This window comes from Puma concolor, chromosome B4 (assembly GCF_028749965.1).
Source record: "Puma concolor isolate L17-30 chromosome B4, mPumCon1.1.hap2, whole genome shotgun sequence".
NCBI classification, from domain to species: Eukaryota; Metazoa; Chordata; class Mammalia; order Carnivora; family Felidae; genus Puma; species Puma concolor.
This window is the reverse complement of record NC_141673.1, coordinates 69,574,442-69,598,513: the sequence shown is the minus strand read 5'-3', so window position 1 is coordinate 69,598,513 and position 24,072 is coordinate 69,574,442. Positions and strand designations below refer to the sequence as shown.

The window sequence follows — 24,072 nt, the reverse complement described above, 5'->3', positions numbered from 1 at the left end:
TTTTCCGCCCCCTTTTCTCTCTCTTCTCCTTCTGGATCCCTATAATGGGAATGTTATTACACATGATGAGTAGGTGAGTCCCCTAAATCTATTTTTATTTTTTAGTATTATTTTTTTCTCTCTTCCATTCAGCCTGATTGCTTTCTACTACTCTGTTCTTCAGGTCACTGATCCATTCTTCTGTTTCCTTTAGTCTACCTTTATTCCCATTAGTGTAGTTTTAATTTTTAAAATTGAATTCCTCATCTCTGATTGGTTCTTTTTTGTTTTCTATCTCTTCGTTAAGGGTCTCACTCAAGTTCTCCACTCTTTTCTGTAGTCCAGTGAGTATCTTTATGATCTTTTAAATTCTCTATCAGGCATATTACTTAAAGTTGCCCTGTGTGGGCAGTTTGGTCCCTGTGTTGTTAGTGGACTAGTCGGGGGGTGCCTTATGCTTAAGTTGAGTCAGACCAGGTGTTTGCCAGATGCAGTAACACCAAACTGCAGGGTGCTTTCTGTTTTGTCCTGGGAAGCTTTCGGTGGTTGGCAGGGCCTGCACTCAAACCAGATGTCTGCCCCAAGCCCATTGTTGGAGCTGCACTAAGACTGGTGGTTATATTCCCCTCTCCCCAGAGCACGAATCACTTTGGAAGTGGTACTGGCCCTGGTGGAGGCTGCTTGCACACTGCCAGGCTTGTGGCACCACTTTGGGTGGGTGGGCTCTGGCCAAGGGCATATTGGAGGAGGCAGATCCGCAGGAGAACAGGGGCAGGGCATATGGTTGTTAGCAAGGTCTATGCAGGTCTGCTGCTAGAGGAGATCTGGAGCTGCCAAGGACGAAGCCTGGGGAGGTTAGATGGCATGGGCGGATTCACAGAAGAGCCAGGGTGGGCCATGCAGTCAGTAAGGTTTGCATAGGCCCGCTGTGGGAGGAGACCTAGAAGCCTGGCTGGAAGGGACAGGTCTGCAGGAGAATGCAGAGGCAAGTTCACTGTTAGCAAGTTAGGGAGAGTGTTGCTGCTGCACTGGTTCCCACAGGTATCCATGGGGACAGGGTATAGGGGAGGGAAATGGTGCCAGCCAGCTCTTTTTTTTTTAATTTTTACTTTTTAAATTTACATCCAAGTTAGTTAGCATATAGTGAAACAGTGATTTTAGGAGTAGATTCCTTAATGCCCCTTACCCAGTTAGCCCATCCCCCCTCCCACAACCCCTCTAGTAATCCTCTGTTCTCCATATTTAAGAGTCTCATGTTTTTGTCCCCCTCCCTGTTTATTTTTGCTTCCCTTCCCTGACGTTCACCTGTTTTGTATCTTAAACTCCTCATATGTGTGAAGTCATATACTTGTCTTTCTCTAATTACACTTAGCATAATACCCTCTAGTTCCATCCACATAATTGCAAATGGCAAGATTTCATTCTTTTTGATTGCTGAGTAATACTCCATTGTATATATATACACCACATCTTCTTTATCCATTCATCCATCAATGGACATCTGGGCTCTTTCCATACTTTGGCTGTTGTGGATAGCGCTGCTACAAACATTGGGGTGCATGTATCCCTTCGAAACAGCACACCTATATCCTTTGGATAAATACCTAGTTCTTTTGTTCTTGAAGTCTCTCAAAGTTACCAGTGCCTCCTGTACCTTGCTCTGAGATCAGTTTGGCTCCCCACCGTGTCTTCCCCTTTTACACCTTCTTTGATGTTGGCCTCTTAGCTGCATTTAGCTGTGGAGAGTGTGTTCTGCCAGTCCTTGGATCATCTTCTGGGTTATTTACACTGATGTGGGTGTTACCTAGTTGTATCCATGGAACATTAGGATGTTCCTATTCCACCATCTTCTCAGAAGTCTCTGTGTATTGTTTTTGGGATTTTTGTGTTTTTATTTTTTATTTATTTTTTTAAGCTGTGACCCTGGATGTGCAGCTAGATTGAAACCATTGTGCAAGTAAACTGTATTTCCACCATTATCCAAGATGAGACAGTGGGCAAACCAGTCTGAGTTATAGAGCAGAACTTCTCCCAAGTAAGTATGTAGGAAATTATGACTTTCCCATCTCTGATCTCACTTAATCCTCTAGCTAAGTAGGCAGCAAACCCTCATATAAGCCGCTCTGGCTCACAGAAGTTTAGTAACATAATCAGCATCACTCAGGCACAGAAAGCTGTGCCTCAGTTCTCTGTGAGCTTTAAAACCAAGACCCCTACTAACTATAAGTGGATTATCTTCTCTAGTGATTGCGGGATTGGGAAATATGCCCAAACTAGTTACGGTTTGGGAAGTCTACTTCTTTATGACTAAGGCGTGTCTCAGCCCATAAAGCCAGTGGGTGTGGACTACTCACAGACTAGCACCCATCAGCTACCACAGGAGGCTGTGCTCCCCTCTGGGGAGTATGGAGCACAGTATGGAGAGCCATCAGACACCTATCTCAAGTGTTCAAGCTGAGACATTAGGCCAGTTCTAAATTGGGAAGTTGGTAGCTCCCCAGCCTAGAACAAAGCTTCCTGCCCATTCCCCCACTGTCATGTGCCAAACAAGGAGAACTGCAATTTTCTCAAGTTTTTTCTGATCATACGACTATTGTTCACTATAGTAAACTTGGAAGCTAAAGAAAAGCATTTTAAAAAGATCCTCTCTACTTAGAAATAATCTGTATTTTTGTGCCTTAATTTTAAATTGGAATATTATGTATACAGTTGACCCTTAAGTAACACAGGTTTGGACTACACAGGTCTACTCATACACAGATTTTTTAAGATAAATCTGATACAGTACTATAAATGTATTTTCTCTTCCTAAGGATTGTGTCACATTTTTTTCTCCAGCTTACATCATTGTAAGAATACGGTGTATAACACATATAACGTACAAAATGTTTACTATGTTGTTGGTAAGACTTCCAGTCAACAGGCTGTAGTACTGAAGTATTTGGAGAGTCACAAATTCTATGGGGGATTTTTGACTCTGCAGGGGGTTGGCTAGAGTCCTAGCCCCCTCATTGTTGAAAGGTCAGCCGCAGTTTGTGACCTATTTTTTTTTCCATTTAATGTTTTTTTTCCCCTGAAAACATTTACAACAGCTGTAGAATACTTTCATATGAACCACAGATTAACCATTCCCTCCAAGTTTCCTCTATTAAATACTAGAAAGGACTATGTGAACCAGTATGTTTTCATCATTATGGAAAAGGGATATGGCAGCCCTTTTAAGGCTGTTTATACTTATATACAAGTTGCCTTTTAGAAAGAAAAATTGTACAAATTCTAACCAGTACTATTTCCTCATGGCACTCTTGCCAGAATTAAATTTATCAATTTGATAAAAGAACATTTATAACATTAACAACTGTGAAGTTGAACACTTTTTCATGTTTATTAACCACTTTTAAGCCATTGAAAGATTATGAGTGGAGTAATCTTTCGAAATGCGTATCTGCTCATATCAAACACCTCCTGCTTGAAAGATTTCAAGTTTTTCTTTACAAAATGTATTGCCCTAAGAAGTCTCCACCAGTCTTCACTCTAGCCAATTTAGGCTTGGGGTTGCCACGCTTTGAGACCACAGACCATTTGCACCTCTTTCCTCTGCCAGCTCCTTGCTCCTTGCTTAGTTCTTTTCTTTAGCTCTTAAGTGCCATTTCTCCCAGGGATTCTCACTGATCACTGTTAAGTCCAATTACCCTATCACAGATCCTTGGATCACCTTATAGTCCTGTCATTCCTTACCAGTTATATAGATAGATGTTATTTCCACATTATGTAGCTCTGTGAGTAGAAACAGTATTGTTTTGCTTACTCTTCCCTAGTGTGTAACACACGAGGTGGGCACTCTGTTGAATGATGCTGTGTTATCAGAAGATTAGTCTTTAGTGTCTACAATGAACTGGTGCATAGAGAATCTAAATCATAGTTGGGACTATTAAAAGAGATCAGATGGCAACACTCTGGGAACTAAAGGAGTTGGATTTCACTGCAAAGGAATTCCAGTTTGATATAGAGAAAACAGCAATTGTTTGAGAGAATGGAGATGGGATGTGAATGGAAAATGCATGAAAGATGGCTTCAATATTAAAACCTTAATATCTCCAGGACAGGAAATATGAAGTACTGTTAAAAAGGCAATGAAGAGGTGCGCCTGGGCGGCTCAGTCAGTTAAGGGTCCAACATTGGCTCAGGTCATGACCTTGCAGTGCGTGGTTTCGAGACATGTGTCGGGTCTGAACTGTTAGCTCAGAGCCTGGAGCCTTTTTTGGCTTCTGTGTCTCCCTCTCTCTCTGCACGTTCCTTCTCTCTTTCTCAAAAATAAATTTAAAAACTTAAATTTTTTTTAAGTAACAGTACGTACGATATGTAATAGAATACTATATAGCCGTTAAACATCATGCTGTAGAATTTTTATTAAAATGTAAACTTCTAAATACATCATTAAGTGAAAAGAGTAAGTTACAACATAGTTCTGGGCAGTTTGATTGGCATTATTACCTTTAAATGGCAGGATTACAGGTGATTTTTCTCATTTTTCCGTTTCTTCTACAAGTTTTTTTTAAATAAAGCTTTTCTAATTTCCTACGATTTTGTAATTAGGAAAAAATGCTATTAAAATATATGCTTATAGCTAACTCTAAGCTTGCTTTACAACTTGGACATTAATTTATGATGCTAGTTATGTGTACAAATCTGGGAAATACTTCAACATGTCTTTGGAAACAGTTATAATGAGGCAAAAGTCAGCATTTCCCAGGAATCATAACAATAAAATGTTAAAGACACTTCTTTGTTTATCAAAAGAATTTATTAGAAAATATTACATACTACATTTCTGTTTTAAGAGTATTGTTTCAGTAGACAGAACTCCATCCTTGTACTACAAACAAGGTCTCATGGACCATGGGGCAACCACTGTGCTTCTGAAGCTGTATCTTTTGGATGGAACATTCAAACAGTACACACTGTGGCCATTTAATGGAAGATAATGGAGAAAATGTGGTAACCAGGAAAAAAAGAAATCACAAAACTTTTGGAATGTTAAAATAGTAAGTAACTACTTTTAGTCAAAATTCTAGGCATCACTATAGCCTAAAACATTGGTCAATGTGACTAGTAAGTTAATGGGACCAAGGTTTCAAAGGTCAAGTTAATACTGAATCTTAATAAATAACGAGAAATTCAGAATTCCACAAAATGTTTTTGATTCAGTTTGTGCACATGCAAAATTAATGTAGATTTCTGAGAAAAGCAAGAATGGGGAATGTTAAAGCGTTTTGTTTTTTTTTTAAACATAAAGCATGCACTTTCTAATACATTCTTAAGTATTTCTAAGTTTTAAAAGTTTGAATTCTAATCCAGTAACATTCTTCATGAGCATTTTAAATGCAGTCTAACCAAGTACCCCAAGCAGATATGGAATACACACTTGTTATTTTCAAGACAGGTGGAAATAATTCATGGCACTGCAACCAAAGATGTGAGACTTGACCATCATACCACCTAGTTTTTCTTCAAAACTTTTAAATGGTATAAAGCAAATTTTAAAATATAACTGTATTCCCAAACATCACTGAAAGAAAATGTAGGAAAAGTATGCACTGTGTGATTAATCATCTTAGGCAATTTGCTACAAAATTTTCAGTGTGAACCAGCTTTAACTGAAAACAGATTGAAAATTCACACAATTGTTTCTAGAGTTCAAAACAAACAAATGAGGAGGTGTGTGTTGATATTTAAAACAGTCTTAATATTTTATTAGAAGAAATATACTTCTAAACTTCTTTCCCCTTCATATCTAAACACAAACTTTAATTAAAAATATATATATAAATCAGTAGAATACCATATTACAAATGCCCAGAAATGCAGAATAAAGATCAAGACTGCTTGGAAATATTTCTAACACTTTTTGGAATTACACTCTTAATCTAGTAAAGATTATGAACTAGCACAATCATTATTGGGGCCAACAGTTCAAAATATTTGCCTTATCAAAGCTAGCACCAAGAAAGTATTATGCACATAAACTTGAGAAACAGATCATCTTTACTTCAGAAAAGCACAGTCCTACAGAGTATTGCTCTCTCTAGTTTAGCTAATACAAGGGTCATTCTGTCTCACTGATGCATATATCTTTCTGAGCCATTAACATCTTATCTGAATAGCTTTTGTTATTTGGTATCTATTGAAAATTATTACTGGAATGAAAGACAGTTTATCATGGATAACCCATTTTTTTCTTCTAAGATGCCAATTAAAATAGTGGCTCTATAACCTTCTGAACTTACCTTTTGTAAAAATTAACACATTCTAGTATTTAAAAAAAGACAATCAAATCCCTAGTCCCTGAAAGCCTAACCAAGACTCCATTAAGTCCTCTCCCTTTCCAAAACCCAGGTTTTAATGTCTAGAATTTTGCAACATGGTTAATGGCCACCATATGGTCACCTAATTAACACTTTACTCACTGTAAAGCATTTGGATACTTCTCAAGTGTAAAAAGAAATTCATTAGTGATCAGATAGATGAGCCAATGAAAGCCACTGAAGTGCGTCTCATAATTCTACCTTCATCCCAAGGAAGGCAGGGTCACCACTCAACTGCAATTCTCCAGTTGGCACAGATAATTTATCATTTCTCTGACAGGTAGAAGATATCATGAAAGTACATAATTTTTATAAAGTCAACACTTTTTCCAAACTGTTCTTCTATATTCCACAAAGAGTTTTAGACTTCCAAAATTGTAAATCTAGCAAATCAAACTGCTTCATTTCAATTGGTGGGGAAAAAAGGCACAAAAGAAAAACAAGCAGCATAACCTTTATTTGGTGATACAGTAACAGTGTTCCAAAGTTTTGAACACTGAATTTTACTCAGGTGATAATCTGTTTTCTATCTAAGCAATTTATTCAGACGTGTGTTTTAAAAATACACATTAGGAACCCTGCAACTGGTATATTCTGTTATTAGAAATATTCTTCATGGTAATACATTATTTAACTTTCTATAAAGGGAAAAATCATAAAGATCATTCATACTTTATTTTTAGCCTGACAGAATAAATGTATTATATATATCTTTTCCAAAACCAGTGCACTTAGAAGACTCTAATTTATGCACTCCATTGTTCAAATCAAAAAGCTGTACATCTTCCAGTATCCACACTATAAGAATCCTAGTAAAAATGCACACTCCTTTAACCCCTTTACTTTCCCTTGAATTGCTTTCATTTTCGGGAGGAGGAAAGGATAAAGAAGTTGCAGTGCAGAACTATATTTATTTAGAACAAAACTTTATATTCTACATTAAAAAAAATAATTTTATCAAAACCAAATTTCAATCACAGTTATGTATGATTTTCAGTTAAAGGTACAAGTTGAAATTGCACTTTGCAGATATCTTGATAGTGTCCTTTACAGTGCTCCCCATTTCAACCTATGTTTTTTTCGGTGGACACAGGTTCTTCCAGGGTTTTCTTTTGGCTTCCCTTCCGTGAATATTTGTATTTGTCTACATAGGCTTTAACCAGATTTGCCACTTTAGTAGAATTTACTTCTCCACTTTTACTATGACAAACCTACGAAAAAAGGAAGGGGAATATTTTTCTCATCCTTTATAAGGATTAAAGCAAAATGGAAAGATTTGTGAAAACCAACCCCAAAGAGATAATCAGACATTTTTATGTTCCATATCTCACAAGATCTTACTCAAAAGGCAGAAAAGCAGACCAGAATTAGAAGTTAGTGGTTATTATTTTAATTAGACTTAAGCATTCCTTTATTAAAATAGAGATGATTCAAAACAATTACATATATAACTCTGCTAAAGCTAGAACTTACTTTATCTACTGCTTTCCGTACAATCTCTTTATATTCTTCCTTGGTGATATCTTTATTTTGGTAAAATGGCTTAATGGCCAATTTTACCTCCTGTGCTGCTTTTTCTTGGATTTGTAATTTCTGGTAAGAGGAAAAAGTAAAATTATTATTTGCCCACATACTTTAAAAAAATTTCTTTTAAAATATGAAATTAAAAACACCTCACTTTTATATTATTTCAAGGAATTCTTCACATAACAATGTCATGAATACAAAAGCTATTAACACACATACCAAACATTTCTAAAAATAATTATGAAATATTACCAGTAACTCACTGGACATCAACATATCTAGACAGAACCCTTCAAACAGCATTGGAATTCAAGACTATCAACAGTAAATTCCCTTTACCAATTATACAATATATATTTTTATCTTTAGCATATACAGAATTATGTAGGTTGCTCTCAACCTTGAACTTGCCTTGTCTGTCTTCGAGCTATCTGCGCTGGCTTCCACTGTAACACTTACTTTGCTTTCTGTCAATTTTACAGCAGCATTAGAGGCTTTGCTGTGACTTGATGATGAAGTATTACCAGAACTTGGTCCCTGAACTGTTCCCAAATTTCCTGGGGCTGCGGTCGGAGCAGGCAAGACTGGTGTACTCATGTTATTACTTACATGAGAAGCACTAGGAACGCCCTGTTTTAAAGAGTTATCATTAGTTAATGAATTACTGTATTCTTTTAGCCATATATTAGAAATAACAAAAAAAATTCAAAGTGAGTCAAAATTCATATTTCAGGTCATGTATATCTAAAGGACTCTGAAGAAAAATAAGTAACATTCTCAAACAGAGACCTATGTAAATATGTCAAGTGACTTTTAAATTACACATGTGACTTGTGATGTTCTGACAGCAACACTAAAAGCAACAAGAAGGAAAAGAATAGCACTTAAAAAAGTTATCTTTTCCAAAAGGCTCTTTCTGAAAATTAACTAAAGTGTGTGCCCCCACTTTAAAGACGGAAGAAAAGGAGACAGTGAAGTCAAATAGCTTGCAGAGAGCTGACAGCAGAAAAATGTATGAGGTCCCAAATTCTAGAACCCTATCCCCCTTATCTTCCAATTATACACTATCAGGATTCTAGAATTTGTGAAATGCGGGCACAGAACTATAAGGAACACAGTGTTTACAAAGTAGTATTCAAATTTCTATATGCCTCAGAGGCACTTCTTTTTTTTGAACACGGTAACTCATGAACATGAAATACAGACAGTAATGGATAATGAACAGCTTTCTCTGGCGTTTGTCCCAAGAAGACAATAAAAGCATCACCACAAGTTCCCACCCCCTAAAAAGTCTAATAAATTAAGAATTATTTTAAAACACCCACCATTTGATTCTCAAAATTTTGTCTTAACCTGAAAAAACAAACCTGTTTGGACATAAACAACAGCATATATGTAGCTTTGGTTCAATAATATGCATCCAATTCATTTTATTTGAAGAGTGGGAGGTTTGAGGAAGGACAGTGAAGAGGGGCTATGAAAGTTTACCGTAAACCTAATCAAATAATTGTTTGGGGATGCCAGGAAACCCTCTTTTGAACATCTGTTGCTAACAGTTAAATTCTTATAGTGACTATGTTGATTACACTTTAGATGCTAAAAACATACCTGCAATTGCTTTCCATCTGGCTGTGAAGCAATGTAGCTGACTTGCTGGGATGGTGGGGGAGGGGGTGGTGGCGGTGGCAGTCCCTGAGATACACTTGTAGGAGCAGCTACCTGCATGAGAGGCACACCTGTGTGCAGATGCAAGGGTAGCGGAGGATGAATGTTAAATGGATTGCGCTGGATGTTCATCAAAGGAGCGTGAACACCCACTGGATATGGGAAGATATTCATAGGCGGCTGCTGTGCAGTCATTTGTTGCTGCATTACATTCATTTGTGGTTGCATCATATTTATAGGTAGCTGGGAACCATCTCCATGTTGGTTTGTTTGGTCTTTTAGGTTAGAATCTATCAAAAGAAAAAAGGCTTATAATAAAAAATCATGTTAAAATTTCTTTAGAGAAGCAAAGAACCACTGGTTACAGTAAGAGTCAACAGCAATTAACAGACTCAGAACACCAATCTCCAATCATTTAGTCTAATCCTATCTTTCTAAATAACGTGGACTGGTTAAAAAAAGCATTCAACTAAAATTATTATTAAGAGCAGGTTCATGTTGGTTCAACATTACCAAAGAATCAGTACCTCAAGAAACTTACTAAAGAAGTAATCATATAAAATCTAATCAGGTGGGGCACCTGGGTGGCTCAGTCGGTTGAGTGTCTGACTTCGGCCCAGGTCATGATTTCACAGCTCGTCAGTTCGAGCCCTGCGTCAGGCTCTGTGCTGACAGCTCAGAGCCTGGAGCCTGCTTCGGATTCTGTGTCTCCCTCTCTCTCTAACCCACTCACATTCTGTCTCGGTCTCTCTCAAAAATAAATAAACATTTAAAAAATTTTTTAATCTAATCAGGTTGCTAAATTACAAGAGTAACTTATCTTTTTTTTTTTTAATCTTTAACAAAGCTTTTTTCTTGCAATGTTCTTAAAAAGAAAAGCCAAGGAAAAATAAATTATTAGAAGACTAACTTATTTATATGAGAACAATGATCAAAAAAATTCAAGTGTGCACATCTGAGATAAAAGAAATCAAAGTTGGGACACCTGGGGGGCCCAGTCAGTTAAGCATCTGACTGTTGGTTTCAACTCAAGTCGTCATCTCATGGTTCATGGGACTGAGCCCTGTGTTGGTCTCTGCACTCACAACACAGAGCCCGCTTGGGACTGTCTCTCTCCCTCTCTCTCTGCCCCTCTCCCCACTTGCTCACCCTCTCTCTCAAAATAAGCAAACATTAAAAAAAATTTTTTTTAAGATATCAAAGTTAAATCTTACACAAGAACCTCCCAAATTCTTCTAAGGGAAATAATAAAGATTAGAGCAAAAATAAATGATATAGAAATCAAAAAACATCAGAACAGATCAACGAAACTAGGAGTTGGTTCCTTGAAAGAATTAACAACATTGATAACCTCTACCCAGATTTATCAAAAAGAAAAGAGAAAGGACTGAAATAAATAAAATCACGAATGAAAGAGAAGAGATCACAACCAACACTCCAGAAATACAAACAATTATAAGAGAATATTATGAGCAATTATAAGCCAACAAACTGGGCAATCTGGAAGAAATGGATAAATTCCTAGAAACTAAACTACCAAAACTGAAACAAGAAGAAACAGAAGATTTGAACAGACCAATAACCAGCAAAGAAATGGAAACAGTAATCAAAAATCTAACAAGAAGAGTATGAGGCCAGATGGCTTCCCAGGGGAATTCTACCAAACATTTAAAGAAGAGTTAATACTTATTTTTCTGAAACTGTTCCAAAAAAAAAAGAAATGGAAAGAAACTTCCAAATTCATTCTATGAGGCTAGCATTACTTTGATTTCAAATCCAGACAAAGACCTCACTAAAAAGGAGAATTACAGTCCAATATCCCTGATGAACATGGATGCAAAATCTCAACAAGATACTAGCAAACTGAATCTAAACAGCATATTAAAAGAATTATTCACCACAATCAAGTGGGATTTATTACTGGGCTGCAGGGCTGGTTCAATATTCGCAAATCAATCAAATGATATACCACATTAATAAAGGGTAAGAACCACAGGATCTTCTCAATAGATGCAGAAAAACCATTTGACAAAATACAGCATCCATTCTTGATAAAAACCCTCAAAGTAGTAGGGATAGAAGGAACATACCTAAGAACATAAAAGCCATATATGAAAGAACCACAGCTAATATCATCCTAAATGGGGAAAAATAGAGCTTTTCCCCTAAAGTCAGGAACATGACAGAGATGTCCATTCTCACCACTACTGTTCAACATAGTACCAGAGGTCCTAGCCTCAGCAATCAGACAACAAAAAGAAATAAAAGGCATCTATACTGGCAAGGAAGAAGTCAAACTTTCACTATTTGCAGGAGACATGATACTCTATGTAGAACACCCAAGAGACTCCACCAAATAATTACCAGAACCAATACACGAATTCAGCAAAGTCATAGGATATCAAATCAATGTACAGAAATCTGCTGCATTTCTACACACCAATAATGAAGCAGCAGAAAGAGAAATCAAGGAATTGATCCCATTTACAATTGCACCAAAAACCGTAAGATATATATGAATAAACTTAACCTAAGACATAAAACATCTGTACTCTGAAAACTATAGAACACTTATGAAAGAAACTGGAAAAGAGACAAAATGGAAAAACATTCCATGCTCATGGATTGGAAGAATAAATATTGTTAAAATATCGATGCAACCAAAAAAAAACTACACATTCAATACAATCCATTTCTTTCCAAATGCTTTTCCAAAACAAAGCATTTCTCACAGAGCTAGAACAAACAATTCTAAAATTTGTATGGAACCAGAAAAAGACCCCAGTAGCCAAAGCAATCTTGAAAAAAAGCAAAGCAAAGCGGGAGGCATCACAATTCCAGACTTTAAGCTGTATTACAAAGCTGCAATCATCACTGGCACAAAAACAGACACAAAGATCAATGAAACAGAACAGAAAACCTAGAAATGGATTCGTAACTATATATGGTCAACTAATCTTCGACAAAACAGGAAAGAACATCTAATGGAAAAAAGATGGTCTCTTCAACAAACGGTGTTAGGTAAACTAGACAGCAACATGCAAAAGAATGAAACTGGACCATATTCTTACACTATATATAAAAATAAATTCAAAATAGATGAAAGACCTAAATGTGAGACAGGAAACCATCAAAATACTACAGGAGAACACAGGTAGCAACCTCTTTGACCTCAGCTGGAGCAACTTCTTGCTAGACATGTCGTCAGAGGCTAGGGAAACAAAAACAAAACTGAACTCCTGGGACTTCATCAAGATAAAAGTCTCCTGCACCAAGAAGGAAACAATAAAAAAAACTAATGGGAGAAGATATTTGCAAATGACATATCGGATAAAGGGCTAGTATCCAAAATCCATAAAGAACTCATCAAACTCAACACCCAAAAAATAAATAATCCAGTGAAGAAATGGGCAGAGGACATGAACAGACTTTACTCCAAGACACCCAGATGGTCAACAGACACATGAAAAGATAGATGCTCCATATCATTCATCATCAGGGAAATACAAATCAAAACCACAACGAGATATAACCTCACTCACATCTGTCAGAATGGCTAACATGAACAACTCAGGCAACAACAGATGTTGGCGAGGATGTGGAGAAAAGGGGAATCCTTTTGAACTGTTGGTGGGAATGCAAACTGGTACAGCCACTCTGGAAAACAGTATGGAGGTTCCTCAAAAAGTTAAAAATACAACTATCCTATGACCACAACTGCACTACTAGGTATTTATCCAAAGGAAACAAAAATGCTCATTTGAAGGGGCACATGTACCCCAATATTTATAACAGTGCTATCAACAATAGCCAAATCATGGAAAGAGCCCAAAGTCCATCTACTGATGAATGGATAAAGAAGGAATAGAATTTAATGATTCATCACTTATATACAATATCTAGTGCTCATCCTAAGTGCCCTCATTAATTTAACCCAGCACCCATTTAGCCCATCCCTCCACCCAACACCCCTCCAGCAGCCCTCAGTTTGATCACTGAATAATATTCATGGAAAACTCAATGAAATATTACTCAGTGATCAAAAAGAATGAAATCTTGCCATTTTGCAACAACATGGATGCAACTGGAGAGTATTATGTGAAGCGAAATCAGTCGGAAAAAGATATATATCATATGATTTTACTTATACGTGGAATTTAAGAAAGAAAACATGAACACAGGGAAAGGAAAGGTAAAATAAGATAAAAACAGAAAGGGAGGCTTTGGGGCACCCGAGTGGCTCAGTCGGTTAAGTGTCCGACTTCGGCTCAGGTCATGATCTCATGGTTCGCGAGTTCAAGCCCCGCGTCTGGCTCTGGGCTGACAGCTCAGAGCCTGGAGCCCGCTTCAGATTCTGTGTCTCCCTCTGTCTGCCCCTCTGCTGCTTGCACTCTGCCTCTTGCATTGTCTCAAAAATAAATAAACATTAAAACAAAACAAAACAAAACAAAACCCAGAAAGGGAGGCAAACCATAAGAGACTCATTATTTTTTTTAATGTTCATTTCTAAGAGAGAGAGGCAGAGCATGAGCGGGGCAGGCAGGGGTGGGGGGGCACAGAGAGAGAAGGAGACACAGAATCCAGAGTAGGCTCCAGGCTCCGAATTGTCAGCACAGAGCCTGATGTGGGGCTCGAATTCATGAGCTGTGAGATCACGACCTGAGCCAACATCAGACATTTAACCAACTGAGACACCCAGGTGCCCCCATAAGAGACTCTTAAATAAAGAGAACAAACTGAGGGTTGCTAGAGAGGTGTTGGGTGGGGGTATAGGCTAAATGGGTGATGGGTATTAAAGAGGGCACTTGTGATGAGCACTGGATATTGTATGTAAGTGATGAATCACTAAATTCTATTCCTGAAAACCAATACTATATGTTAACTAACTTGAATTTAAATTTAAAAAAAATCCCAAGTTCTTCTATTGTAGCCAACTGTACTTAAACTAGTTAAGCCTTTGACAAGATTGGAGGGAGGGGCAGTAAAAAAGGCAATAAATACTGACATATATGTATATGTTTATATAATGCAAAGTGACTTGTTAAATGGGATTTAACATTATAAAACTGTAAGTACAGATCATTACAATTCATATATATGAAGCTTTAAATTTATAATCCCTTTCCTCAAATAAAAGTGTTACTAAATAAACACAGTATGTTACCTTGTTCAGTTGCTTCTTCTTCTTGTCTCATCCATCCAGACTGTGGACCTGAAGAATTCCTCCCTCGTCTTGAGTAATAGTTTTGTACATCTGCTGGTAGAGTCTTTCTCACAGCCCAACTAGATGCAGATGTCCACCCAGATCTATCTGCCGGTGTATCAAATGAGAACTCTTGCTCATTTTTCCGTTTATAGGGTTGCTGTTCCACAAACTTGAAAGACTCATTCCCTGAACTATTTGAATTCCCTGAGAGGGGTTTTCGGTTTTGCCACCGATTTTCATTCTGATCTGTATAGGCAAAACCACCTCTGTAAGTGCCTCTGCCACGGTTACCTCTACCACGGTTAGACATCCAACCTGAACCAAAGTTTTTATTCCAAGAATTCCCTGAATTTTCATTTCTGTTTTCTTCCCAGTGAGAATCTTTTAACTTTTCTGGATTTCTGGTCCTTGGATCAGGCCCAGAATTTATTTTTTCTGTTACCCAACTGGGACAGTCATTTCTATGTTTGTCAGCAGAATTTGGATCCTCAGCATCTGGACTGATGTCATTTTTTTCTTTTCTTGTATTTTCATTCTGTTTCTCTGGATCATTCTTTCTGTACCGATCATTTCCTCGTGGACATCTCCAACCATCATTTGCCCATCTTTCCTTCCACCGAGGAGAGTAAGTGTCTCTGTCATTTCTACTGAATGATGAACTCTTAATTTTTGTTCTAGATCTTGATGGTGACCTCGAACGAGATCTGGACCTAGACCATCTCCTGGTTCTTCTTTCTCGATCTCGATCTCTCCGTGACCCATCTCTATCACTTTCTCTTTCTCTGCTCCGAGACCTGGATTTTTCTCTTGGGGAGGAATCTTTCACTCTTGACTGAGATCTTCTGTTTTCTCTCGAAGTGTCTCTTTTGGGGGAGAGTGATGCAGATCTTTTGCCTTCCTTCGTGCTATCTCTTTTTGGAGATCGAGACTGAGATCGTCGCCTTTCTTTTGCGATATCCTGCTTTGGGGACTGAGAACGAGATTTTCTACGTCCTCTTGCAGATTCTTTCTTGGGAGATGGTGATCGAGACTTCCTGCTTTCTTTTCCAGTTTCTCTTTTGGGAGATGGAGACTGAGACCGCTTCTTTTCTCGTGCAGTGTCTCTGTTGGGAGACCAAGTTGTAGATGGGGAGTGAAATCTAGATCTTCGGGTACGAGGCTTTTTGGCTTTCTCCATCACATCTACTGGGCTTTCAGATGGCTGAGATACAGTTTCAACCTTTCCATTTGTAGGATCAGAAGATGGCATATTATTTTGAGAACTGTGCTCCACAGAATTTTCATTCAATTGTGTGGTATCAGCATTTACAGGAGGTTCAATTTCAGATTCATTCTGGTCACTGCAAAATGAATCACATTCCATAGGTATCATTTCATTGTTGTCCTCATTAAAATGCTTCTGAATTTGTTCAATGTGTGTGTTAGGCAATTCTGTAGATCTGGAATGTTCAACAGGAGATTCAGTCTTTTCTTCTAAAGATTTGTCTAATTTGGTGTTAAGATTATTTTTTAATAAATTATTTTCAGAGTCTTGAATACTATTCAAACTTTCTTTCTCTGAAGTATCACATGTTGCAATTATTTCTACATCTTCAGTTTCAACATGCTCAAGCAACTGAGCCTCTGAGCCCTCTATGGATTTTTTGCTCACTGTTTGTATAATTCTTCCCTCAGAAGATTCTAATTTGGGGCCATCTACAAGCTGTTCTGTTTTTACTGTTAAATCTTTATGATCAACAATTTCTACTATAGGACTTTCCATAACTTTTTCTTCATTAACCACTGACTCTGAATTCTCTGGTAACTCATCTAAGCTTGGTACAGGTTGGAATACTGCAACTTCAGATCCTGAACATGTAGGAAGATAATTTGAAGGATGATCTGTACATTTGTCTGCTTTTACCTCTGATTCTGAAGGTCCAGATGTTTGGTCTTGATTTTCCAATGGATCACCTCCTTTTCCAGAAATATTTTTAGAAGTCTCACTTTCTAAACATAAAACATTAGCCTCTACACTTGTATTTTCGACTTTTTGAATATCCTCTTCCTCTCCAACTAGTACAGAAGGATCTTCGGTATGAGACCCAGAATATGAAGATTCCACTGCTTCCTCTGTATCATGGTTCTCAGTATGTTCCTCACTTTCTTCTACCTGTTCATTGCAACTTCTCAAACCATTAGCAGACTCATTTTCGACACTTGCTGGCACAGTACAACTGTTACTACTTTCTGCATCTGATTGGTGCTCTTTCTCTAACACAGGTGGTGTGTCAGATTCTGCTGTTTCTTCATCTACTGAATCACTGGAAGATGATTTTTCAGGGGGAGGTATAGAGCTCCGAAGTTTCTTTTTCAATAAAGGTTGTTTTCTTCCTCTTCTTACAGACTTCCGTTTTGGAGCCTGTCTTGTTTGCTTTTCTGACATGGCTGAAGAGGACACACTTACAGATGGATTGTTGTTATCTGGGGCATCACACCCAGAATTATTTGATACTGGGGATTTCTGGGACTGACTGACTGTTTCAGCTCTTGTATTACGTGTAGATCTCCTTGTAGGAGTTGTTGCTGCAGGTTTTCGTCTTGATCCTCTGGTGTTTGATGTACCAGAAGTTTGCTTCTTCTCTTCTCCTTCTTGAGTATGTGCTAATGCATATCCCTTGCAAGAGGTACCTAATGATATATATTTTTTTAAAGTAAAAAGTTTGTTTCAATAAATGATAACAGTCTGGCTTTAGCTTATGTTAGCATAAAATACATGTCTATAATAGAGTGAAACAAAATATACTTATGAATCAAATTATGAATAAGCACATAGCTACTAACATCTAAGTAACAGCAGGTATTTACCTGGTTCTTTTAATGCTATGGAAATGAGTTATCACAAGATTTGAATTCATGTGGGCAATTTAAAGGGGTAAAAAAAAAAAAGAAAATATGTTTGGTCTGACAACTACCATCTTGGTATTACGTAGGCAAAACGTAAGAGGAAACAAGAGTCATCCACAAATATATAAAGACTGAAACTATTTGTTCATAATCAATAGGAGATGTAACTTCTAAAGATCTACATTTTGGACACTGAAGCCCTAAACAGAAAGGAGACTTCTAACCAGTTCCTCAAAGTATTGAAGATGTAATTTCTTAAAGTAAAAAAAAAAAAAAAAAAAAAAAATTCTAACTGGAACAATTTAGAAGTCAATGCCTGTCCAAATATTTACAGAAATACATAGAACTTACTATCTACATTTTATTTTTATAGCTTTTCTAAATCATTAACACTTTTTAGGATATCGAAAAAAGCTAATAATTTTTTAATAACTAGAGAAACATTTCACAAACTTTACCAAAATTTTCTAAAGATATGGGACTTGTTGGAAAAATAGTTCTTGGCAACACAGAAGAGATGAGAGGAAGCACTTGTGTTTCAATATTCCAGGGTCTAAAACCAATTCTGAAAATTCAAAACAAAACAAAGACATTTTTGTTTAAATGTTTTAAAAAAATTATACCAACTATTTAAAATTATTCATTTTTCCAAATGAGGTTAGCAACTTTAAAATACAGTGTACTTAAATGATTTTTTGCCAAAATAAGTAAAAATGTAAATTCAAGGTTACTCATTGTTCAAAGATGGCTGCCAACTGGCTACAAAGAAAAACCTTTTAAAAGCATGTTTTTCTGATAAATTAATGGCAAGAGGGTTGAACGGTAACTTCATATATAATACATGTTTTTCTTTTAAGTAATTGAATGTAATATTTTGTCAAAAAATGTTTTAGCTTTTATTCTTCTCCATTCTAAAAAAAATCAACTTGGATAATAAAATGTGTAAATAAATAAAATGCACAGATTTTAAGTATACAGTTTGATGACCTGTGACTAATATATATATATATATATATATATATATATATCTCTGTGTAAGCACCACCACCACCCCAAACCAAGAAACGGAACATTTCCACCAACCAGAAAGTGCCTTCATGCCCCTTGCACCGCCCCCCTTCCCTTTCTGGACAACCAAAGAGATAATTTAGCCAAGTTAATCAAATCAAGGTTTTAAAGAAATTAGCAAGGTTAAAGAGAAATCAGTCCATGAATAAATAACAAAACTTAGAAACAGAACAGTATCACTTGAATTTGAAGCATATCATACAGACATGGTTATCATATTTTTGTTAGATTTGTTTCATAGCATGTATCAAAAAGTAAAAACATCAAAATATATAATTTTTTTTAGAAAAGAACTGATTTCTATTGCTTTATTATATTGTAAAGTTTCTCAACCTAAGCTCCTAGTGTTCTTATGGACCTAAGTTTCTGCATCAAAATCCAATCCACTCTCAGCTTTTTTCTGATTCTTATTTGTTCAGTTCAGGTCTCCTAACAAAAAACTACTTTATCCAGTATAAGGTGAGATTATGGACTAGGTGGAGAAAAGCTTCAAAAACACTGTGCAACTTGTACACACACAAAAATATATAACTCTGAGATTTTACATTATATATATCTGGACTTCCTATTTTTACTTCTATTGATGCTCCACCATCATCTAGATGGTGAAGGTCCTATGCAGAACTATACTGCAGTTTATATAAGGTAAAGTTATAACGTTACAGGAATAAATATAAAACTCAGGCAAGGACCTTAATCTTTACAAGGGAACTTGAAGTATATATATAATACACCTAGCAATGTGACAGTAGCTTCAGGACTTAAACTAAGAAAGGTCTGTATTATAGAAAGTCATGAATGCCAGGGCAAAGTATAAAGAGCTGATCAAATAGTTATTGAGAAGACTCTTATAGAGATGTAAAGGTCATGACAAAAGCAGTGCATCAGCTAACAGCACAAAGGTAAGATTGGAATGGGGGAAACAGAAGGATGACAGATCTGAATACTATTATTAATAATGAATCTTATCATTTTGGTGCTCTCTCTTTTAAATGATTCAAATATCTTAATACTTATTAAACAGATAAATAGGGGTACTTTTTAAGGAGTTCTTTAAATAGCAATCTTCTTTAGGTATTTGAAACACCACGTTTAATTTGCACAAAACTTTCTTAGAAACACAACTATTGATTAAGATACATCTGTGCTTAAGTATTTTAATGGTATCTTGTGTTCATGTTAACATGCGAACACTTTGGTAAACAATTTTTTTTTTTACCTTCCAATCCCAGGTGATGTATCAGCAAACCATGACAATTCCAATTCCTGTCTCTTCTGCCTAATCAATGTATTCATTTCATTGACCTCTATAAATTCTGTACTGAAAGATAAATTTTAGACCTTCATCAGAACTCCAAAAATTTAAGTTCGGCATAACAAGTGGGTTATATCATGAATAGGAAAAATTTTTGTACCTAACATTATAAACCACATTTAAAAGAAGTACCTTTTTCTAAACACCTTCAAAATGAATTCATTCCTGTAAATTTTTTACATTACAAATCAAAATTATATTGATTTGATTCATAAAAATAATGCTTGAATTTATATCTTAGGTGACAGGATATTTTTAAAAAGTCAATTTAGAATAATATCCATGTTACTGAGAGAAAAAAGCAACACTATTTTCTATGAACCATGAACCAACCATGAACCAAAGCTGTAGCAAGCAATCCCAGTAGAAACTGTATCTGCAACAATTTCCCAACAGAAACTAAGTGTAAGACAAAAGGAAAAAATAGAGGAAGGTATAGTTACTGTAATCAAAATGGATATAGTTCAGCTTTTTAAAAGGCTACTCAGATGTTACTGTTTTCTTTGGTACCTTGAGCCAAGCTCTAAAATTAAATCATACAATCTTAAACCTGTCTTCTTCATTTAACCAAAGCTAAGTGATTTTAAAACCCCAACTTAATCTTCAGATTCCACAAACATCTACTTAGTATCCATATGCCAGTCACTACAGATTCAAAGATGACTGGATCTACTCTAAAAGGGTTCTTCTTGATTACATTTAGCAAGTAGCTTTACTTATCTATCAAATAAAAAGCCTGTGTAGAACAACTCATTATTAATGAAAACAAAACCCACTAGATCATAGGCAGTCATCACATAATACAGAGGGTCACAAAATAATAGGTGATCTCCTTCCTTGAACTAATTTATTTTCCAGAAGAAACAAAAACAAAATACAAGGTGAGCCTTTATGTTTATTGAGCCAAAACTTAAATTTGTACTGGAAGTTAATTATAATAATTAAACATCAAGTATAAAAGCATCCATTAAAAGTAATAAATACTAACCAGTAAGTTCTACAGGTAAAAGAAGATTCTCCAATGTGATTACTAGAAGAAAACATATTGGAGAAAAAATTTCTGAAGCACTGACTTGTACACTGATTTGATCTTCGGGGCTAGAAAAGTAAAAAGAAGTTAGTGAAACAGCAAACAAAAAACCTCCATAATTGGTAATAGTTATAATTTAAACATTTTGATATACCTGAGTTACAGAGTTATGGATTAAACAACCATAAGGTGTTATTATATAAGAAAAAGATTTTTCTTTGTTTGAACAAGCCTTATTAATTTTTTTTAATGTTTATTTTTGAGACAGAGAGAGAGAGAGAGAGAGAGGCAGAGAATCCCAAGCAGGCTCTGTGCTGACGTAGGGCTGGAACCCATGAACCATGAGATCATGACCTGAGCTGAAGTCAGACGCTTAAATAGACTGAGCCACCAGGTGCCCCTATTTTTACAAACCTTATTTATCTTTATTGTTGCATTTTTCTTTCCTTCCATTTCACTGTGTGTAGGGTTTCCTGTACAAAGACATAAAAAGACTCCATTACCTTGTCTTAATTTTTATTTCAAAAGGTTGTAAACCAGTACTGATAGTGGCATATACTGGCATACTGACAAGAGAAAATTAAAATATGTAGAAAAGTTAAATTTAAAATAATAGTATTTGCATTTATATAATTTTTCCAAATGCTAATTTTATCTTGTTAAGCTGCAGGTACAAAGAAAAAGCCACAACACAAAACAACTGGTGTGAAGCATGCTCAGAGCATCAGTATGAAAATTCTAGTCAACATTTTCTGGCAGCATATGCAAACTTAAACCATCTTGTTACAAAAAAAAAAAAAAAATACACATACACACACAAGATGTCAGATTATTTAATATCAGTAACACACTTAATATGTTCTTTCCAGCTATAACCTAAAAATCAGGCAGTTAACTGACCTCAAGTAGGAGCTGACCAGAGAACTGGGATCATCAGCCCTTGTCAACCATAAATTATGATTTAGCTCCTGGCACCAACATCAAGTACCCTCCTTCTTCCTCAAACTTTATAATTTAAAATTAAGAAGTGCAGAAGTGTTGATAAAATAGCCCTCTGTTATAGCAATGTTTATGGCTACACTGCTTATGATTTGGGTGTTTCTGGTTTTACCCGTCACATCTGCAAATTTATTTCAATGGATACAAATTTCCACACTAAGAAAAATAAAGGACAATTTCTGCTAACCACAAAAATTGTGTTAACATCTTTATAGATTACTGCTCCTAGTTGTTCTTCATGAAGCCTATATTAGTAGTCATCTCTACCTATCAATACACTTGTTGTCTGCAATAAACCGCTACTGGTACTATGGTCATTGCTCTCACCTCAGAACTCTAGAAGAAGTGTACAGTGAAAATGACAATAGGTCTTTTCAATCTTCTGCCTTGCTTGCCTCACAAAGGGCCTAGTGACTTTGTTAAAAATAAATCATTCTAGTGAGGAGGCCTGTTTCCTGCTCATGTAAAGACCATATGTATTTGGGGTGTCTTCGGTCAGTCCAGTTGGTAATAGGCTACTTTCTACTTAATAGCATACTAATTTCCATTTAAGTTACTACACAACAGCTGTTTGGTTTCCTGCTATTTTTGCATCCTTCACAATTTTCCCACCCAGAAGTGTTCTAACAAATGTAATTTCAACAATGGGGAAAGAGGGGTGCTGGCTGAGTTCCAGGAGCTTATTTTCTTATTCTTCAATGCATATTTAAAAGATGATAATGATTTTTTTTAATTGCATAAAGAAGCCAGGAATAAAAAAGTGTGATAGGTACCCAGCCACATTCTTAGAAGTAACTATTTCCTTCAGCTAGACATAGTTTTGCTGTGTTGTAGCTATACAGTGTCTTTTACACCCTAATGGGTAGGTAAGGTTTTGTTTTCATTCAGGTTTCATTCATTTACTACTTACTGAGTATACTGCATTTACATAGCATTCCTTCACTTGCAAACCTATCTCAGGAAGCCATTAGAATGCTCTCTACAGGAAGAACTGTTTGTTTTCTGCCAATGTTAAATATGAGTATATAGTCCAAATGGTATTTCACCTATTTCTGGGTAATTTTCAGGTAATTACTGAGCAACTCCAATAACAATCTCAAAAACATTCAATACTGGTGGATTTATCTAAATTGTGGTCTCCTAGAGACCATTTCACAAATCCACCCTACTAATCTACCTTTGGACAGCAATGATAGGCCTTTTCATTTCTTTCTTTATTTTTGAGAGAGAGAGAGAAAGAGAGAGAGCACGCGAGTGCACACGAGCAGGGGAGGGGCAGAGAGAGAGAGAGAGAGAGAGACAGAATTCGAAGCAAGCTCCAGGCTCTGAGCTGTCAGCATAGAGCCCGACGCGGGGCTCAAACGCATGGGCCACAAGATCATGACCTGAGTCGAAGGTGGATGCTCAACCGAGTCACCCAGACACCCCTTTTCATTTCACCCCCCAAGCACCCCTTTTCATTTTTTATCAATAAAGCAATACATGTATATACTTTAAGAAGTCAAACAGCACTTCTAGGCTTAAAGAGAAATTCCCATTCCCTAAAAGCAGTCATCAAATCCCTTCAGTGTTTTTTCTCATATTTGCCTCTTTATTTCTAAATAACATGCTTATACTACTCTACCTTGATTTTTTTGGTTTCAGGTATTTTCTAATTTTTTTTTTTTTTTTTTTTTTTTAACCATAGCAGATAAAGGCTTTATTCTTCTACCACTTCCCTACCCACGTCCTTAGGTGCTTCCACCCACTGTTCCTTTTAATATATCAACATTTGATATAAGTAGTACTACATTATTGTAACTATATAAACGTTATTCACAGCTGAACCATGAACTTATTATTTTTCTTTTACAACATCTTGCTTTTCCTAAGGTTAATAACTACTTTATTTTCTCTATATTACCTATCATTGATTTAACTAGCTCTACAAGTATACATTTCCTCTTAATACATCTACCTAGTCTGTTTCCCACTCTCTTAGAAATACTATTCCTTTTTCCTGCTCCAGTCTGAACTGGTAACTCTCTAAAAG

At 36.3% G+C, this 24,072-nt stretch overlaps 1 protein-coding gene across 3 annotated transcripts in view; it reads right to left on the bottom strand.

The window, feature by feature from the left end:
• Nucleotides 1–4,370: 4,370 nt before the first annotated feature.
• The window catches only part of SCAF11 (SR-related CTD associated factor 11), a 70,889-nt gene continuing 51,187 nt past the window's right edge, over nt 4,371–24,072 (bottom strand). For 2 of the 3 annotated variants that reach the window (XM_025930483.2, XM_086713592.1), the window contains exons 8-16: nt 21,456–21,514; nt 21,000–21,109; nt 19,916–20,017; nt 18,087–18,193; nt 14,701–17,412; nt 9,480–9,826; nt 8,283–8,501; nt 7,818–7,937; nt 4,371–7,555 (exon numbers count right to left, since the gene is read on the bottom strand). In XM_025930483.2, the coding sequence (XP_025786268.2) occupies nt 7,409–7,555; nt 7,818–7,937; nt 8,283–8,501; nt 9,480–9,826; nt 14,701–17,412; nt 18,087–18,193; nt 19,916–20,017; nt 21,000–21,109; nt 21,456–21,514 (3,923 nt within the window). In that variant the 3' untranslated portion in view covers nt 4,371–7,408. The remainder of the gene's footprint in view (nt 7,556–7,817; nt 7,938–8,282; nt 8,502–9,479; nt 9,827–14,700; nt 17,413–18,086; nt 18,194–19,915; nt 20,018–20,999; nt 21,110–21,455; nt 21,515–24,072) is intronic. The other variant, XM_086713591.1, reaches the window with a different exon arrangement.